The 17,530-nt window shown below is 30.2% G+C and overlaps 1 protein-coding gene across 1 annotated transcript; it reads right to left on the bottom strand.

Moving 5' to 3' along the window:
• LOC105325698 (low-density lipoprotein receptor-related protein 4) lies at positions 1-11,979 on the bottom strand. Its single transcript, XM_011425368.4, has 20 exons — positions 11,776-11,979; positions 11,117-11,567; positions 10,777-11,029; positions 10,296-10,443; positions 10,022-10,132; positions 9,557-9,811; positions 8,560-8,710; positions 6,931-7,068; positions 6,727-6,832; positions 6,405-6,543; positions 5,288-5,404; positions 4,574-4,801; positions 4,126-4,306; positions 3,881-4,008; positions 3,628-3,784; positions 3,360-3,472; positions 2,682-2,807; positions 2,369-2,539; positions 1,539-1,683; positions 1-1,117 (listed from the first exon to the last, which is right to left on the bottom strand). Exons 1-20 carry the CDS (start codon positions 11,888-11,890, stop codon positions 943-945), a joined length of 3,408 nt encoding a protein of 1,135 aa, XP_011423670.3. The 5' UTR covers positions 11,891-11,979; the 3' UTR covers positions 1-942.
• Positions 11,980-17,530: the final 5,551 nt, after the last annotated feature.

Below are 17,530 nucleotides of genomic sequence, written 5' to 3'. Positions count from 1 at the left end.
AATTGATCAAAGGAGAAAATATGTAGGTGGTATATTGAAAAGGAAGAATATTAGATAAAGACATATACTCTGCGATGGTTAGTTTGAAAATCTAAGAGGATATCTTTAAGAAAAACTGCACCAACTTATTAGAGGTGTTAATTAATAATAATAATATTCAAAACATTAAAACTACTAATATTGATTATATCTTGATTGAAACAAAGCCTTGAGTAGATGTATCAAAAAATAAAACTGACATACTAAGCATTATTTAGAAAATTTAATTTAAAAAGCAAGCACTGATAACCTTTATGCAGATGTTTACATATCATTTTCCAAGTCTGCATTTCGGTTGCTATGATTATGCAACTGAAAATACGCATATACTTGTACATTGTACTTGTAACCGGTCAACACTTCCTGTGCAGGACTTCTAGATTAGCTATCAATCAAGACATAGAATTTCTATAATCATTACTACATTGTATTTTGTTTTAAAGCCAAACCAAGTATTCTATTCTTAAATTTGCCTTTTTTTTCTCCCTTATATTGTTTGATAAAGAAATGTGTACTCCCTAAATACGGTAATTAAAAAGTGTCTGTTTTGCTTTAACTAACTGAATAACAATATGAAATAGCATTTTGAGCATTTCGCGTTGTTTCCAAATGATTTATAATTATAGCTGGATATAAAATGATAAGATTTGAAAACTATTTTGGCTTTAGTCATTTATAACTTTTGTATGAAAAAGTCCAACATTTATTCTTTTAGACATTCTTAATAGTCAAAGTGTACAAAACAAAATAAATCCGCTTCTCTCCCGTATTTTAGGGTGTTTCTTTCTCTATTTTAAAAATGTTTTAAACAAGTTCATGTTTCAATTGTTGTAAACCGGGTCATTTTCTATATTGGAAAATGCCTTTTTCATCGACCTTTTTCTTTCAATAGTAATCACATTTTTATTCTAATACAACAAGGTATGGGTTCCTTGGTTCGTTATACCCATCATGCATTGTATCATAGACAGGATCTATGGTATGGTAATGTTCCTCTTCAGCACTGATATATCCATGACTCTCGAACGTAGATGTGGTATCATGTCTTGTGTTCGAGGAGGGTGTTTTAGCCGTTTTTCTGAACGAATATTATAGAAAACTAAATCATCAACAAAGTATCAGAAAATATGTTGGAATATTTGTTGTGAGCACACAGGTAGTATATCGGAGAAGAAGCGAATGTATTTAAATAAAAATGAAGCTAAACATTTAGATCCGAAGGAATAAATAACGTCATACATTTCAAATTAAATCTTTATAGAAATGAAAAATAAGAATGATAAATATTATTGTATCAGCATGCTACTTGTATTGATAGTATACGAAATTGTAATTTATCAATATTTTTTTAATGCTGACACAAGAACGAGCTGTCATATTTTTTGATAAACTTCATTTAAGATAAATGGCGTCAAACTAAATAAAAAAAAAATACTCAGGTTTTTAAAACAAAACATGTGATAAAAATATAGAAGAATATACTTATATTATGTTCAAACCTTGTGTTATTGATTTTTCTTTTCATCAGACATGTAAATCCCACTATAACCATGGAAACAACAATAGCACCAACTGCAGACAACACAGCATTCATGTAAATGTAAATCATACCCGACTGTCTTGCCTCAGAGGTGGACTCTTTCCCTACGAAAACAAAGCAGTACGATTAGTCCATACATAGATGGGGTTTTACATATTGTTAAAGATGTAAATTATTGTTGCAACTGTCTTTACCTGGCATTATAATATTTTCCATAACTAGATGATGAATTTTTTTTTTAAAAAGATGTCATTAAAGCATTTCAGTTATTGCTATTGTGATTAAAGAAAAATCTGACTTTATTATGTGAAATGATGGTTCTCTGATTCGTGCCGAATATTTGAAAATATGTTATTCGTTTCGTTTACAATTAACGTCTCAGTCCTGCAAAACCCCTCAATTATAATTGCATGTATTTCAATTGTTACTAAGATGGTGCGTGCGGTTTTTTTTAATATTTCGCACACCTTTCTCATTTACACAAAGTATATTTTCCCAACAATTTGTTCTGACATAAGTAAAGTTGAGATTTCATGCAGCTTTTTTGTTTGTTTGTATGTATATATTTGTCCCTTTGGTGAGAGAGAGAGCGTGAAAGAGGGAATGATAAAATGACAAAATCAAATACTAATTAAAAAGACATCGAGATGTTTTTTGTATGCAAAACAATAACACTTTATTTAAATCTATTAAAGTTTGTTCCCCAATACTGTAAAAGCACTTACTCTAAAAATCAATACATAAGTACACGGACCATATGTTTGACAATATTTGTTGTGGAAATGATACCTTTACAAATTTTGTCTGTTGAAGGTATCCACTGCCCGTCAGATCCACATGAAACAGTTCTGTTGATAACTAGTTGAAATCCAGTTTTACAATTGACGTAACATGACTGTCCGGGGTAGGGAAGGCAATCAGTAAAATTCAAATTCCGCTGCAGAGTTTGACATCGAACCACTTTAAAATTATAAATATAAAAAAAGTCAATGCCTAAACTTTTCGGACTTTGTTGCTTGCAAACGGACTTATTTGTATTTTAAAGTTGTTTTTTTTATATGACTTTGATATTTCACTATTATGTATTTAGAACATAACTAACCTCCTTCACATGTTACTTGATCTGATTGGAGATTAACATTGTCTTGACAACCGCATGTTCTTCCAGTTGGAGTTGGAAAACAGAACGTACTGCATAATCCATTTTTGATAGAACAGTTTGAACTTACTACAAAAAAAATGTGTAATAACCTAAATTTCAGCCGTGATCCAATTGTTAATCATGTTGATCATCACAAATTCAATCAAACTATTTGAGGCTAAACTTTATGAAGTCCCACGTGAGTTTTTAATAGAAAACAATTACAATTTGAAAACGACGACGTGATAACGTAATAGTGATAACGAGCTTTGACATTTATCTTACTTCTTTTTGTCATCTATGTTGTGTCTGTCCCAAATTTTGTTTTTAATATCAATCAAGAATTAAAATCTTGATGTCATGTAAAGTAACACAAGATATAATTCTAATACTGCATTAATTTAAGTAGTTTAGAAATTCGTTTTTTGAATCATACATAATTGGGAAAAAGTATCAGGGTGGTTTTGAAAAAAAAACCCTGTGATTTTCGTTTGTTTTTTGTTCGTTTTTTATTAAAAATATTTTTTTCACGTACTTGTTTAAGATGTATGACACTTCCAGGAACACAGAAAACAGCATTAAATATTACAATTTGCTTCAGTAACTACATATAAAGTACGAATGTATTTCATAATTTACCGTCTCGTATCTCATCTGCATATACATCTAAGCTGTCAAGTCGTCCAAACTCTGGATGATCTGACATAAATTGAACTGTTGATCCCGTTATCTTATCAATTTTAGTGATACTTCTGTAAAACAAAAACATTGCTGTTTGTTCACAGGTCACCATCTATTTATAATTTTTTTCCCATCTTTGTCATATTTACTTTTTTTAAAGAATTATCTTTTATGTTTTTCTTTCTGTATTCTTTAATATATTATGCTTGTAGAAAAATGAACTCACTGTCGATTCCATGCAGTGTAGAATAGGTACATTCCTTGAATCACAATATCATTGATAAAAGCGTCACTGTCAGATGCCAGAACATGACGATTTTCACCATTAAAGTCTGAGAACTCGATGCGATTTAAAAACCCATCCGTCCAAAACAACCGGCTTGCTAAAATGATACAACGTTCAGCAGTAAGCAAGATAAATAAAAGAAAATAGTTATTGAAGTTGAAAAAAGTATTTCCTGATGGTGTGCAAACTTTACCTGAACAATCCGCAGTTAAGCCATTTGGCATTTCTATTCCTCTTGTTGCAATGTAGCTTGGGGTTGTTCCGTCCATAATTGCTCTACCAATTTTAGCCTTGTTTCCAATTTCCGTCCAAAAGAAATATCTAAAGCAAATCAAGAGATTTGTTTACAAAATAAGTGAATGAATTTGTTAATGCATTTGCAGTATTCAACGTCTGACATGTAATTAAACAACTAGTGCACTTTATATAAAGAATTACCCTTTTGAAGAACAGAGAGTTATATCATGTGGGATGCCAATGTTGTTAAGTAGAGTCTTGTGGATTGCTGTGGCTCTGTGAACTGCTCCAATGTAACTCTGAGATGCAGTCGGTCCTACAGCAGTGTAGTACAGATTCCCCGTAGAGTAATCGATGTCTAGACTTGCAGCGTAAGCAAAGCCTGAAAATTCAAACTTAATCGACTAGTGATAATAACATTGAGATTAAACTATACAAAACTCTGAAAACAGATGAAAGAAATATTGTTTAAACGTGGATATAAAGCTAGAAGGAAATAAAAAAAACCAAAAATTCTAAGTGAAGCGAAATTAACAAAATGTAATCAAATTGATGTATATCAAAATCCTACAAAGACAGAAAAATCAGATTTTGAATCGGAATTACCTTCAGGATTCATGAAAGTCAACACCACATTTAACTTTTATACCTGGTGTGTAGAATACTTCTGTATCTCTTCCGTGTAACGCTGTTGAAGTTATTGTTTTTGTCGAATTATCAGAAAAGAAGAGTTTCATCGTCGACTTATCAAATGCTAATCCTGTTGCTTTATTTACTGATAGCGGTAGTTTTACTACGGTTCCGTTCTGAAGATCAATTAGTAGAATTCGTCCATGGGAGAAGTCGGTTACTAATATAAAGTTTGATGAAAATAAATCTATAAGGCAAAAAATAGAATTAATTAAAATTTATTGTTTTGGGGACAAAATAGAATACAAATACTTAGTAATTTACAATATTTTTTCTTAATTCGAACTAAAGCGTTTTTTTATTATTCTTAGTCACTTATTCGTTTGATTTAAATTTCAAAGAAAATTTTCTACAGCACACCCAAAAAAATCATTATCACATAAATACATTTTTGTATAGCAATAAATAAATAATAAAAGATATAATCCAAAGACAAACAACCAAATCAATATAAACAGGTGCCATTCATTTGACTGAAACGTGACTGAATGGTCTAGAAAGTCGACTTAATGGCAGAACTATGCAATTTTGCTAATTTCCATTTCCTTTCGGTCACATTCAGACCTGATGGTTAATTGTTGACCACACAGCCTCCTTAAATGTTTCAAGTACGTGTAAGACCCGCATACATGTACGTTGTAGTGCAGTGTTATATATAGCATACATTGCTTACCGCTGTCACAGCTCTGATCAGGTTGAAGTTTTAGGCCGATATCGCACTCACATCTACGACCATTTTCTACTGAAAGGCAGATTTCTTCGCATCCTCCATTTAGAATATGACAGGTACCTGCATTCATTCAAACATTTGCTAAAATGTCTTCGTTGCAATAAACAAAAGGCACCAGTAATAGGTTAGGGCCACAAATAAAACAATATAGAATTTACAATATATAAGGATTATCATAGTAATCTCAGAAATTGTAGCATTGTAGGTTATAAGAAGATTTTTAAACATTTTCCCTTGATATTTCTATGTTAGACTTTAAATCCATCTACGGGCCCCAGTATTAGTCCAACGGTCATGGATTTCAAAATTTAGAATCTTTTTTATACAGACAAGCTTTGGTTTTCACTATTGGTATTTCTAGTGCAATGCTTCTTGAGAAGAATTTTTTTGAAGACATGCGCCCTATTTTCACCGTTTCGCAAATATATCCTTTTTAAAATGGGTTTACCATTTATTTTAACGTTTTAGAATCTCCTTCCCATAAGAATGGTTACTACTAAGTTTGGTTAAATCTAGCCCAATAGTTCAGAAGTAAAAAATGTGAAAAGTTTACTGACGGACAAACAACGAGTGATCAGAAAAGCTCACTTGAACTTTGGTTCTAGTGACCTAAAAAGTAACAAATGTCTCAATCATTTTACCCTTATACTTGTTGTATGACACTTACATTATAAAAAGTTACAGTCCTTTATACAGAATTTAACAGAAATACGAACAAAAGATAAATGATAAAAAATGAATTCATTAATTATAACATAAATATATATATATATATATATATATATATATATATATATATATATATATATATATATATATATATATATATATATATATATATATATATATATATATATATATATATATAAATTCCCACTTATATCTGTATATTGATATATTGTGCTTGTGCTTGTATATGTATGCTTTTGCATTGAATGACTAGTGATTTATTATCTTTATTAAATATTAAAAAAGAAAGTATGCATATGTTACAATCTACAATTTTTAGCGATGTGTATGTATTTAAAATTGATCATTTTAATATGTTAAATCGTTAAACCTCTTTTGTCATCTTGCAAAGAAGAATCAAATACAGCAGCATCTCTCGGGTTTTGTAATGTCGGTAATGTATACTCCGCTTGAAAGGTATTGGCAATATGGAAGTGAAGATCATCCTCATTTATCCAAACAAAGTACCCCTACAATAAAGAAGATGATATCATAAGCACATGATGAATCTCTGCCATTCAGTTAACCGAAATGTGACTGAATGTTAAAATTCAGTTGACTAAATGGCAGAGTTTCATCCTGTAAAAGTAATATAAGGCAGGGAAATATGTTCACTTGATGTTTAGAGAATGCATACGACGTCATTAAAACACCTTGTATGCGAAGATCTTTTTTGCTCCTTTTGTGTTGATGTGGCTTTTGATATCAGAACCGTTTGTCTTTGAGCTTTTAATAAATGTGTGCTCCAGCCAGTAGAGCCTAGAATGGAAAAGCATACCAGTAATACAGCCAATTTAATAATTGTTAAAACAAATATTAATGCATAAAAAACTACGCAAGCCATCAAACATGTTAACCTTTGACTAGTGACGTCATATTGTAAAGATCTCGGAGAATTTAGGTTTGCTGCCGATATCAAAACTTTTGGCGCATTCCTGGTCCATGATCCACGAACAATCGACTTCTCGGGGGCCCCAACAATCCAATATAGTTCACTAAAAAAGGACTTTTAATTACGACTAGTAAGTGCAAACATGTACGTTAGATTGTTTTAGCTGATTTCACTACTTTTTTGAAGTTGAACATCTTATATTGAATTATCTATACGTCCGTAGTGATGATACAAATCGATTCAACCAACCGAAACACCAATGTCTTACCAATTAAGGAATAAAAGGTCTGGCCCCTCCAATATTCAAAAATGACCAATAATATTATATTGGCGTAATAGCAATTACTATTGTATGATATCAAGAAAAAGCGAAAGCTCCCTTTAATCAGGGACCAGGAGACTCGTACACGCAATTACAAACCGAAGACGATCAAAATTAAGAGGGATCTCAATAAACATTCCCGCGCTCATTTGTTACGTAATTAAGATCTCGGGAAAATGGGACTCGCTCCTTACGTTAGGGGCCAAAATACTTGTAAAATCAATTTCAAATAATCTTAAAAAACTCATTATTTTGTATTTTAATATTAGAGCAAATTATTTATTGCACACTAACTATCTCACAAAATTAGTGCCATGCCTATTTATAATGTAATTAGTTATTTTTAGGGATCAAATTCCTCAAACCTGGGCCAAAAGACTCGTAAATTCTATTACAAGTGACTTACAAACGAACAATATTTTGTAATGCATTAAAGAAGCCCAGTTGTTGATCATAAGAAAACTTGTTTGATAAAATCATTGTCACGCCCATTTTTGATATAGTTAAATATATTTTTTCATCATCTGCTAGTTATAGTTATTCTGAAATTTTATCGATATTCTGTGATATCATTTGCAAAAAAACAAACGGAAGACATTTTCGTTATTCTACCTAGTTAAACTAAATTTTACACAAGTCATGTACACATGGTAAGCAATTTAGAAAAAAAGCTATAAATACGTACTAAGAATATCCTTCTTGAGGTTTTGTTTACTTTGTAGGGGAAAATCGCTCGTAACCAATTACAGTATTTATAAATCCAAGTGAAATATAGTGTTTAATGTAACATATTATGCAATAACCTGTAACGCAACCTTCGGTTATTTAATCGCAATTTATATAAAATAATGTTAGAAACTGAAACTGTGGATGCAGAGCAATAGTGAAGATTATAAAAAGGTTGAGGAGATTGACTTCGTACCCCATTCGAGAATATTCACTATAGTAATGGTATATGTGATCAAGTATTGACTGGAAAAGGAGATAAAAGCGAATTCTATGTCATTGCTCAAATTTATAACGGAAAAGACCTATTCTGACCTAACAAGCCAGATATGCGTCTTGTCAAGACCCTTTCATAGAGATAAATATTCGAAACATAATCTTTACTTATTTCTATATATGTGTTGAAACAAGTCTACACATATACATGTATGTATTTATAAATTACTTAATGTCTAAAAATTGCACGAGCAAGAAATACCAAATAGTTTTAAGTAATTGTGAAAAGATGTTCGTCTTTTAAAGTGATACGTTAATTCTGCTCCTTACCCAGTATATGGATCCATGGTTAAAGATTCGGGGTTTTGAAGGCTAGAATATATGGTATCTGTGATCTGCGAGTTGACTGAGAAAGACCGTATGCTTGACCGCCTTGGCTCTATCCATCCAAGGAGATTTGCTATCCAGTCAAAAATCAAATCTGTATGAAACAGTTGTTAACATGTTAGATTTCTCTATCCCAATGCAATACGATGCATAGCACAAGGAAATGTTTTTAAAAAGATGTAAAATAGAGAGAAGAGTTAATTAGAGTTATAGTCAAGGAGGCTCATCACACCAATATTTTATATCATTAATTCATAAAGAATATGTTTAAGTGTTACAATCGTACCATTAAATACATTTTAAGCTATTAAGCATTTTTGCTGAGGTATTATAAAAGTCTCTACATTCTGATTTTTTATAAAAAAAAAAAAAAAATATATCAAATAATATTGGTTTTCGTAGCATTTTAACCATGTTCAAATACAAACAGAATTCAATTATTCAATATAAAAAGAAATTTGTTTTATTTACGTTTGTGAATTGGGTTAACGTGCTGGTATTTGATATCATCTAACTCAAAATAAAGTGTGTAATTAATAAATAAGTGTTAAGTTTTTGTTTTGATAAAGCATATTCATTGTTTATTTCAATTTTTGAAAATTCTTCCAAAATATTAGCTTTAACCTCAGGATTCTTTGATATTTAATAAAAAAAAGATATGAAATATGCAGGACTAACATTTCAAATTTGTACATTTAGTCTATATGTCTATGAATGGTTATATCACATTATGCTAAAACTCGATCTTACAAAGTATGATACAGAAGAACAAATAAAGTGTAAAAAAGAAAATTCTTAAAATACAATAGAGAGGTCATGTAGATACTTTGATTGTAAAAGCATTTTTCAGAATAGAGATTTGATACACCCAATACATGATATATTGTTGAGTCGAACTACCATAAAAGATTTCTTGTTATAGAAAAAATGTAAATATTACCTGTTGAAGCCGAAATCGAGATTAAAGTGATAAGTTGATTTGATCTGATGTTATATTTTTTTAACGAATTGCTTTTGCCATCCACGAAGTAAATGATGTCTAAATTTGAATCAAGAGCCATCGACTCAATAATGGTACCGGGTATGTATTTAATGATGTTATCTTGCACCTTCTGGCCGTTTGCAATTATTTCATGCATGACAAACATTGAGGCGTTGCTAACGATGAAGCCCTTTTCATAAAAGATGGAGGCATCTGAAAAAAAACCCATAATACATGCCAATGCAAATTATATACGAATGTTCACAAAGTAAAATATAATTACAGAAAACACAGATGGTGTCGAATCAAAAGACGAAGCCCTATCATTTAGCAAAGTAAAATATGAGTAAAAATGACAAACCGGCTGATTTTAATCAGATTGAATACGCAAAAAAAAACAACATTAAAATTAAAAAAACCCACCTGTACAGGTTTTGTTATCACTATTGAGATCAAAACCTTCTGAGCACAAACATTTAGGTCCTGATTTCGTGTTGACACACATGTGCTGACAGTTTAGCGTTGAACATGGATCTGTAAATGGTAAACATTGCAAACAATATTTGTTTCCTAAGAAAGGAACAACTTTCGACTTGCATCTAAAGCAGTCAAGTGTTCATATGCATATTCAAATCAGTTCACAAGCTCAGTTTTCAATGTTTTTTAAACAATATTTTCAATAAAGTAAATGTCTTACCGTTAAAGGTAACTGGGGGCTCGTTGTCATACACAGTTATTGCATAAGGTTGTAAGGTAGGAAGTTTTCGTGAGTAAAGAAGATACCCAGATGTTGTATTTACTCCGAACATCAAATTAGTCGAAGAACTAACAGCATGCAGGGTATTCTCATAAAATAAAATTTAAAATACGAATCAGTTTTATACAATTGTTATTTAAGAATAAGTCAAAAACAAAAACTAAAGCAATTGTCAATCCTAATTGTTCAAAGCTGGGTAAGTAATTTTGAATGAACGATAAATTTTGCAAGATTTTTTTTTTTGGTATTTAAAGGTTTTGGGTTTTTTCCAAGAATTTAAGACATTTTTTTATCACTAACATATTTGTGAATATTAAATTACTATCGATTTAAACATGTGTTTGACACATTGTTACATTAAATTTAATGGTTAATAGACATCCGTTGTTAGATACTTTGATCCTCAATATCTAGGAGGTACCTGGTGGTAAGTTAAGCCTGACACTAACACATCGTTCAAGCGTCTTATCACTCTTCTGTTTGACCCATCGTAATTACAGCCCTCCAAGGTGAGTCTACTTGAATCTGCCCAGTAGAGTTTATTGTTTGCTGTGTCTACAGTTAGGGACGAAACTTTTGACAGTCCTTTGTATACAATGCTCACTCTGTTTTGACCGTCTAAGAAAGCTTTCTCGATCCGTGCATTGTGATCATTGTCAGAAAAAAATATTAATCTGAGAACAAAAAAAATCTCATTACTTTTTTTTTAAAATTTGCAATTAAATATCAACATGATTTTGTGTGCTGTAATAGATCGTTACCCATCCTCTGGATCCACAGCCAGCCCTTCGGGTAGAACCAAGTCCTTGTGAATTATGACTTTATATATCGTGTTCTTGAAACTGTACGCTGGTTTCATAGCAATCCATTTTAGCAAGGAATCGCACCAATACATATTGTTTGATACAAAGTCAAATGCGATCTGTCCATATGCTATAGATCTACCTCTGTACTCAGTTGGCAATTCTATCACAGAGTTTTGCAAAATAGAAATATTCTTGAAAATATAAATACCATTCATAATGGCTGCAAAAACTACCGAGTTCTTTGGATCAGATGCCAAACTGAAGATTAAAGGGATTTCCGGTGTAAATTTAAGTGTAAAATTATCAAAAGAACTCGCAGAATTGTTTGGTATTTCCTTGATGGAAATGAAGGACGGAGGTTTCAACGCTCCAATAATTAAAGCTTTGTCCCCGGGAATTCCTTGAACTACAAATGAAAAAAAATTAAACTTGCATATTTTTGTTATTTTAGAGTATGGGAGTATTGAATGATATCAAATTTGCCTTTTTCATTTTGTATTTGAACATATTTATGTTATTTCGATATTTCTGTTTCTGCCATCAATATTATCTTATCTCACTCGCTAAGCAAAGGAAGAACCTTTAGTAGTAAGAACATTAACATTAACACTTACCAAAGCTGAAAGATCCCCATAATATTATGATTTCGAAAATTATTAGAATCTTTAGATGCAGCATTATAACTCCTTGTATATGGATATTTAACATTTGATATTCCTTCATCAGCATTTGCTGCGCTTTGAAACAAGGAAGTTATGTCAAAATACAACAACGGGAAAATTTTAGACATGATGTCATCCTTCCTACACTACACTAGGCGTTTCAGCATGGGAAATGTGAGTGTCCTACCAATAGCATTTATCCTAATAAGATGCACAGCTTACAAGTTCGTTTTTATTTGAAATGAGCAGAGTAGTTTGATTAGATAAAACGTAAAGTCTTGACTCTGGACACTTTCAATTGCCATTATAAGATAAGATACTTTACTTTTTAAAACTTTAGTACTAAGAATATTAAGTACTAGAATATGAAATGAAAACGAATGGAATCATAAAAAATAAAAATTAAGAAAAATTTTAAAATAATGTAATTGATATGCGTGTATAAATGGAGGAAACACCACATCTATAAATACATGAACGCAATAGTAAGTAATATGTACTTGATTACGCAAAGAAATTGTCAAACATGGCTCGGCAAACAGGACTGTAGAACTATGACATTTCAGTTTTTAATAAGCATCAATCAAACTAGCTATCGATGTTTTGTTGATTTAACATACAGCCCATTTTAGTTAGTATGTATTAGATTTTTGATGTGTTTGAAATGAAATGTCGGGGTTAGAGAAAATTAATAGGGAGAATAATCATTATGGCACCTCCTTTTGCACTCATATCGTATGGGGGCCAATAAGTTAAGTAGTCTATTTTTTTTATCAACCTTCTTTTCACTGATTGAACTCAATCATGGCAGCCCAAAACTTCATGCTACAAATATTTCATTATTTAAGAGTTTTCTCACTACCTACTCTTTAATCACACATGCCAGTTTGTTGAAATATTGTGACAAACGTAAAACAGAGATGTGCATTGTTAAATTCGAATTGAATAGCATAGTTGTTAATTCTAAACAACAAACCAGTTTAGGTTTATATTGAACATTTTTTCAACATAAAAACAGTACAACAAAATATAAGCATTTAATCCTATGTCATTTATTACTACTGACTCAACATATGATACTTGACATTAATTACATGAAACTTTTCCAAAAATATTTTAATACTGTTTCATATTCCATGTTATCCTAATATTGTAAATTCAATAAAACACGAGCAAAGGACAGGACCACACAAACAGATTGTAATAGGAAATATCTGCCAATCTCATTTACTTCTGACATATTAAAAACATGTTTTAAGAGGTGTGATCTTTTAGATTCGACACTGGACAAATTTGCTGCTTGAAAATATCTTATATAAAATAAACCATGTATCTAACCTGTATTTAAATGATTAAAATTACCTACAGTTCATTAGCTAGAGATGTTTTATATTGAAATAACAAGATGTCTAGGACTGTTGGAAGACAAATAAAAAATATTTAAAAGCCAATAAACCCTTTTATGGCAACTGCAGAACTGATCATTTGCGAATTGTATTTGGAATCATCTATTACTCAAAATATGACGCAAGGTCATTGAAAATATATATCTTATATAAAATAAACCATGTATCTAACCTGTATTTAAAAGATTCAAATACCTACAGCTCATTAGCTAGAGATGTTTTATATTGAAATAACAAGATGTCTAGGACTATTGGAAGACAAATAAAAAAATATTTAAAAGCCAATAAACCCTTTTATGGCAACTGCAGTACTGATCATTTGCGAATTGTATTTGGAATAGCTATTGCATAAAATATGATGCAAGGTCAATTGTTTCGTAAACGTCTCTAAAAATTCATTGTCTACATACTTAAAGTTCGGCAAATATTTCAACTTGGGAATTAGTAAATATTTCAATAATATTCGAAACGTCCTCGGTTAGGTGAATATAACAGCCAATAATCAACTTATTTCTGCATGATTTCCATTCTTTTGATAGAGAAATAGATAGTTACATTACATCGTAGGTGCACTGTCTTATATCATAACTTCTGATTCCTTTGATAATTAAATCCTATAAATTTGCGGGTCCGAAGAAAAGTAAATGCTACGTTCTTAGGTAATTAATGGTATTAAATAATACGGCTGTGTTTTTGACTTACAATTAAAAAAGCAAATGTCATAAAAAATTAAATCTTGAAGTTAACAAATATTTGGGGTTTAACGAAAAAAGATTTCTTTCTTTACATCTATATAAGCGTGTTTTATATAAAGGAAATTCGGCATTGAAATAGCCACATATTTGTTCAGAAGGTTTGTTTGTCTTGCAGGATGTTACAGTCTTTTTTTTCATCATTTTCAAAGTGCTTATTTGAAAGTTTTACATCATTGTACTTTATCTTGCCATTTGAAATAAACTTACAGGACACCATTCGAGTTATTCAAACAAATCAAATTTAAAAGAAAACACTTAGTTTTAATTAATACCTGCTCTATATGATATCAATTTTCATTTGATTGGTTGTCATGATCACTTTGTGATACAATAAACCGAGAAATTATTGAGATATTTACATTTTCTTAAATGAAAAGCAGGAAAATTCATTGATATTCGCCAGAAAAGTGTTTTAGATGAATTATTCTTCCTCAGTCTATTTTTGACGTAAGCTGTATGTGAATTACTGTTGTGATACAAAATTAGTGTAAACAGATTTGAAAAAAAAGGAAATACGCGCTTTTACTAAGCCCACATGTTCAAATGCAACAGGTTTAACAAAGGTCAAAGACAGATACATCTATAAATTGGAAATCCTCCGAAGAAGTACACGTAGCAACCAGGGATGGGGTAATTGAAAAAAGTATTTGTAATTGAGTGTAATTAATTACATTTTTCAAAGTAATTGAAAGTAATTTGTAATTGAGTCTGTCTTCAATTACAAGTAATTGAATGTATTTAAATACATTCCAAAAATATTGTGTATTTTCAATTACTTTTCAATTACATCTCAATTACTTTTTTTCCAAGTTTAAAATATAAAAAGGTGTCTTATAATGATAAATAGATTTCATACATGTTTGGCATGGACTTTTGTTTATACAATAATTAAATGTCCCATAATGTTTAATATGTTTTTACAGCATAACACACTGCCCAGGGCAATAGGTAAAGATCTAATTTTGTGGAGGTGTAAACTCCTCTAATACCCAAGAACCCCCATTGATTTTAGACTTAAAGGAGTCAACATATCTCATTTTTGTGACAATTATTATTTATACATGTATGCTGTACTGCCAAAAGTTTTACTTTCTGAATAAACATAGTTTAAATATGTGAATAAAAATTAATTCACTATAGAGAAAATATTATTCAGAACCAAAAATGAACTCAATGGTACTTAATGAATTTAATTTAAAAAAAAAATTTCTAGAAATTTTCAAGAAATCTGATCTGAACTCACCTATACAACCTTTAAAAACATAACCATACATAAAGCTCTGTATATCTTAATGCTGTTAATATATGTATATGTTCTCAAGATTTAAAAAAATAAAACTAATAAAGTATTTGAAATGTAATTAATTACATTTATCAAAGTAATTGAGAGTAATTAATTACATTTTAAAAATTCAATGTAATTGTAATTGCAAATAATTGATAAAATTGTCAATGTATTTGAAAGTAATTAATTACTTTTCAAAGTAATTGACCCCAACTCTGGTAGCAACAATGATTTACTGCTAAAAACAATAGTATAGTACTTGTTGCACAAATTGTATGGTGCAAAAGGCCCTCTTATAAGAAAATGTTGCTCCATATCAATAACATGGTAGTAGCTACAGTCTGTACACTCAATAAATCTACACATAAGATTATTGAACGTTTTTAAAAGCTAGTCACTCCCCAATGTACTCCCTTATGGGTTAGGGTTAGAATTAAAATGCAGATGCTGCAAATACAATAATTTATCAGTCCTCTAAATAGAAATGGTCATGAAATTATTATAAAAGGTTGCAATTAGTGATTTATCAAGAGTTCTAATTACTTCCGTCGACTACATTTTGCAAGTTTTCGTTACTTATAAAGGTAGATATCAGTCTTTTAAAGAAAGCATTTAACACCTGATGTAATTGTCTAGATCTTTGAAGATGTATGTAATAAATATGATTAAGTTTAAGTTTCAGTTACTGTTCATTTATTTATTTTGATGTTAATATGTTTACAAATGTGTGTCCGCATTGAATTTAATAAAGATATGAATACGGTTGTATCAAATATTTTTTTTTTTGTTGGGGGGGGGGGTATTTTAATGACATTCAACAACTGAAGGTATTCAATGTATAGTGAAGGGATATTGAACAATTTTGAATCATTTTACATTACTTAAATATGTATTGCTAGATAAATATGAGAGCGAATTGAACAAAATTCACATGACAGACAACACATACGGAGTTAAATTTTGTGAAAATATCTGCGGTAAATGATTCATTTTATTTCATGTTTTAATATAGAGAAAATTTGTGCATGTTTTAATCAAGAGAGTTTTACAAATTTTAAGTTACTTTTTTACAATGCCCTAATAAAACATATGTTGCCCATAGACTTCAATGCAAAATTCAAGGAGTGATTAGATGAGACCATGTTCAAAATGTTGAAAATTCCTTTGGTGGAGTATCTTTACTTGATAACACCTTCAAAATGATATCATGATTAAGAATAAAGGACCATTCGTTTATTATGTACAAAATGTAGTTGTTATACATTGAATAACTTGACTTAAAGTCTATTAAAAATTTCCCGAAAAAGTCGTTCCTTTTCCATAAATAGAATGATTGCTCTTGTTATCCCTTTTGAGCTCCAATCTTCAGCAAATATGAAAAGTGGACTTTAAATTCTCCTTAATTTTTTTTTTTTAAAGTATCTTTTAATAGGATAACCTTCTAGTGTCCGACTTTAAAAGAAAATAACTTCCCTGTTTTAATAGCATACTATATAATCTCAACTTTTCTGCTAACACATTTTCTGTCTTAAAAATTACAGTCCAAAGTATCAGAAATATAGTGAAAAGACTGATTTTCTAAATTGCTACCATTTTATATACTCATACTTAGGTAGGTTTTTAATAAAGGATTGAATACATAATCTAGCAATGAATGAGCTTGAACCTTAGTCCAGTCCTATTATTAGAAATAATGTAATTTATATTCTATATATTTATTTTGAATTCACCTAATCAAAATTTTTGTTAGATAGATTGATTTGGTACTATGTCATCAAACATATCAACACACATAGTTTGCATACTGTGTTTCAAATATTAAATGATTATAATTTCAAAAAAAAAATAGATATTATACCAGAATACATGAACCCATGAAAGCTCGATAGCTTATTTCCAATTGGGTCCTTTGTAATAATATACATGTATGAAACTTTTCTTATTTAGTTTAGTTTTTTACTGTAACACAACATGTTTTACTACTAAATACAAGCACTGTGTTAATTATACCATACACAGCAATATACTAATAAACTAATCCTGAATATTCATATGATAACATTGATGATATGTTAAAATATTTTGCAGAAAGATATTTCATTAGCTACTGACGTAAAAGTAAAATGGTTTTTGAGCCAGTTTTAATTATACCGTCAAATAAACCCAATGTAATCTATCTTCATATTGTTAAATCAGTGGAATAACCAAACCATCAGCTTGATATTCTCTCTCTCTCTCTCTCTCTCTCTCTCTCTCTCATG

Source organism: Magallana gigas, chromosome 10 (assembly GCF_963853765.1).
Source record: "Magallana gigas chromosome 10, xbMagGiga1.1, whole genome shotgun sequence".
Lineage (NCBI taxonomy): Eukaryota > Metazoa > Mollusca > Bivalvia > Ostreida > Ostreidae > Magallana > Magallana gigas.
The sequence above is the reverse complement of the archived record's forward strand: the minus strand, read 5'-3'. Positions and strand labels throughout refer to the sequence as shown.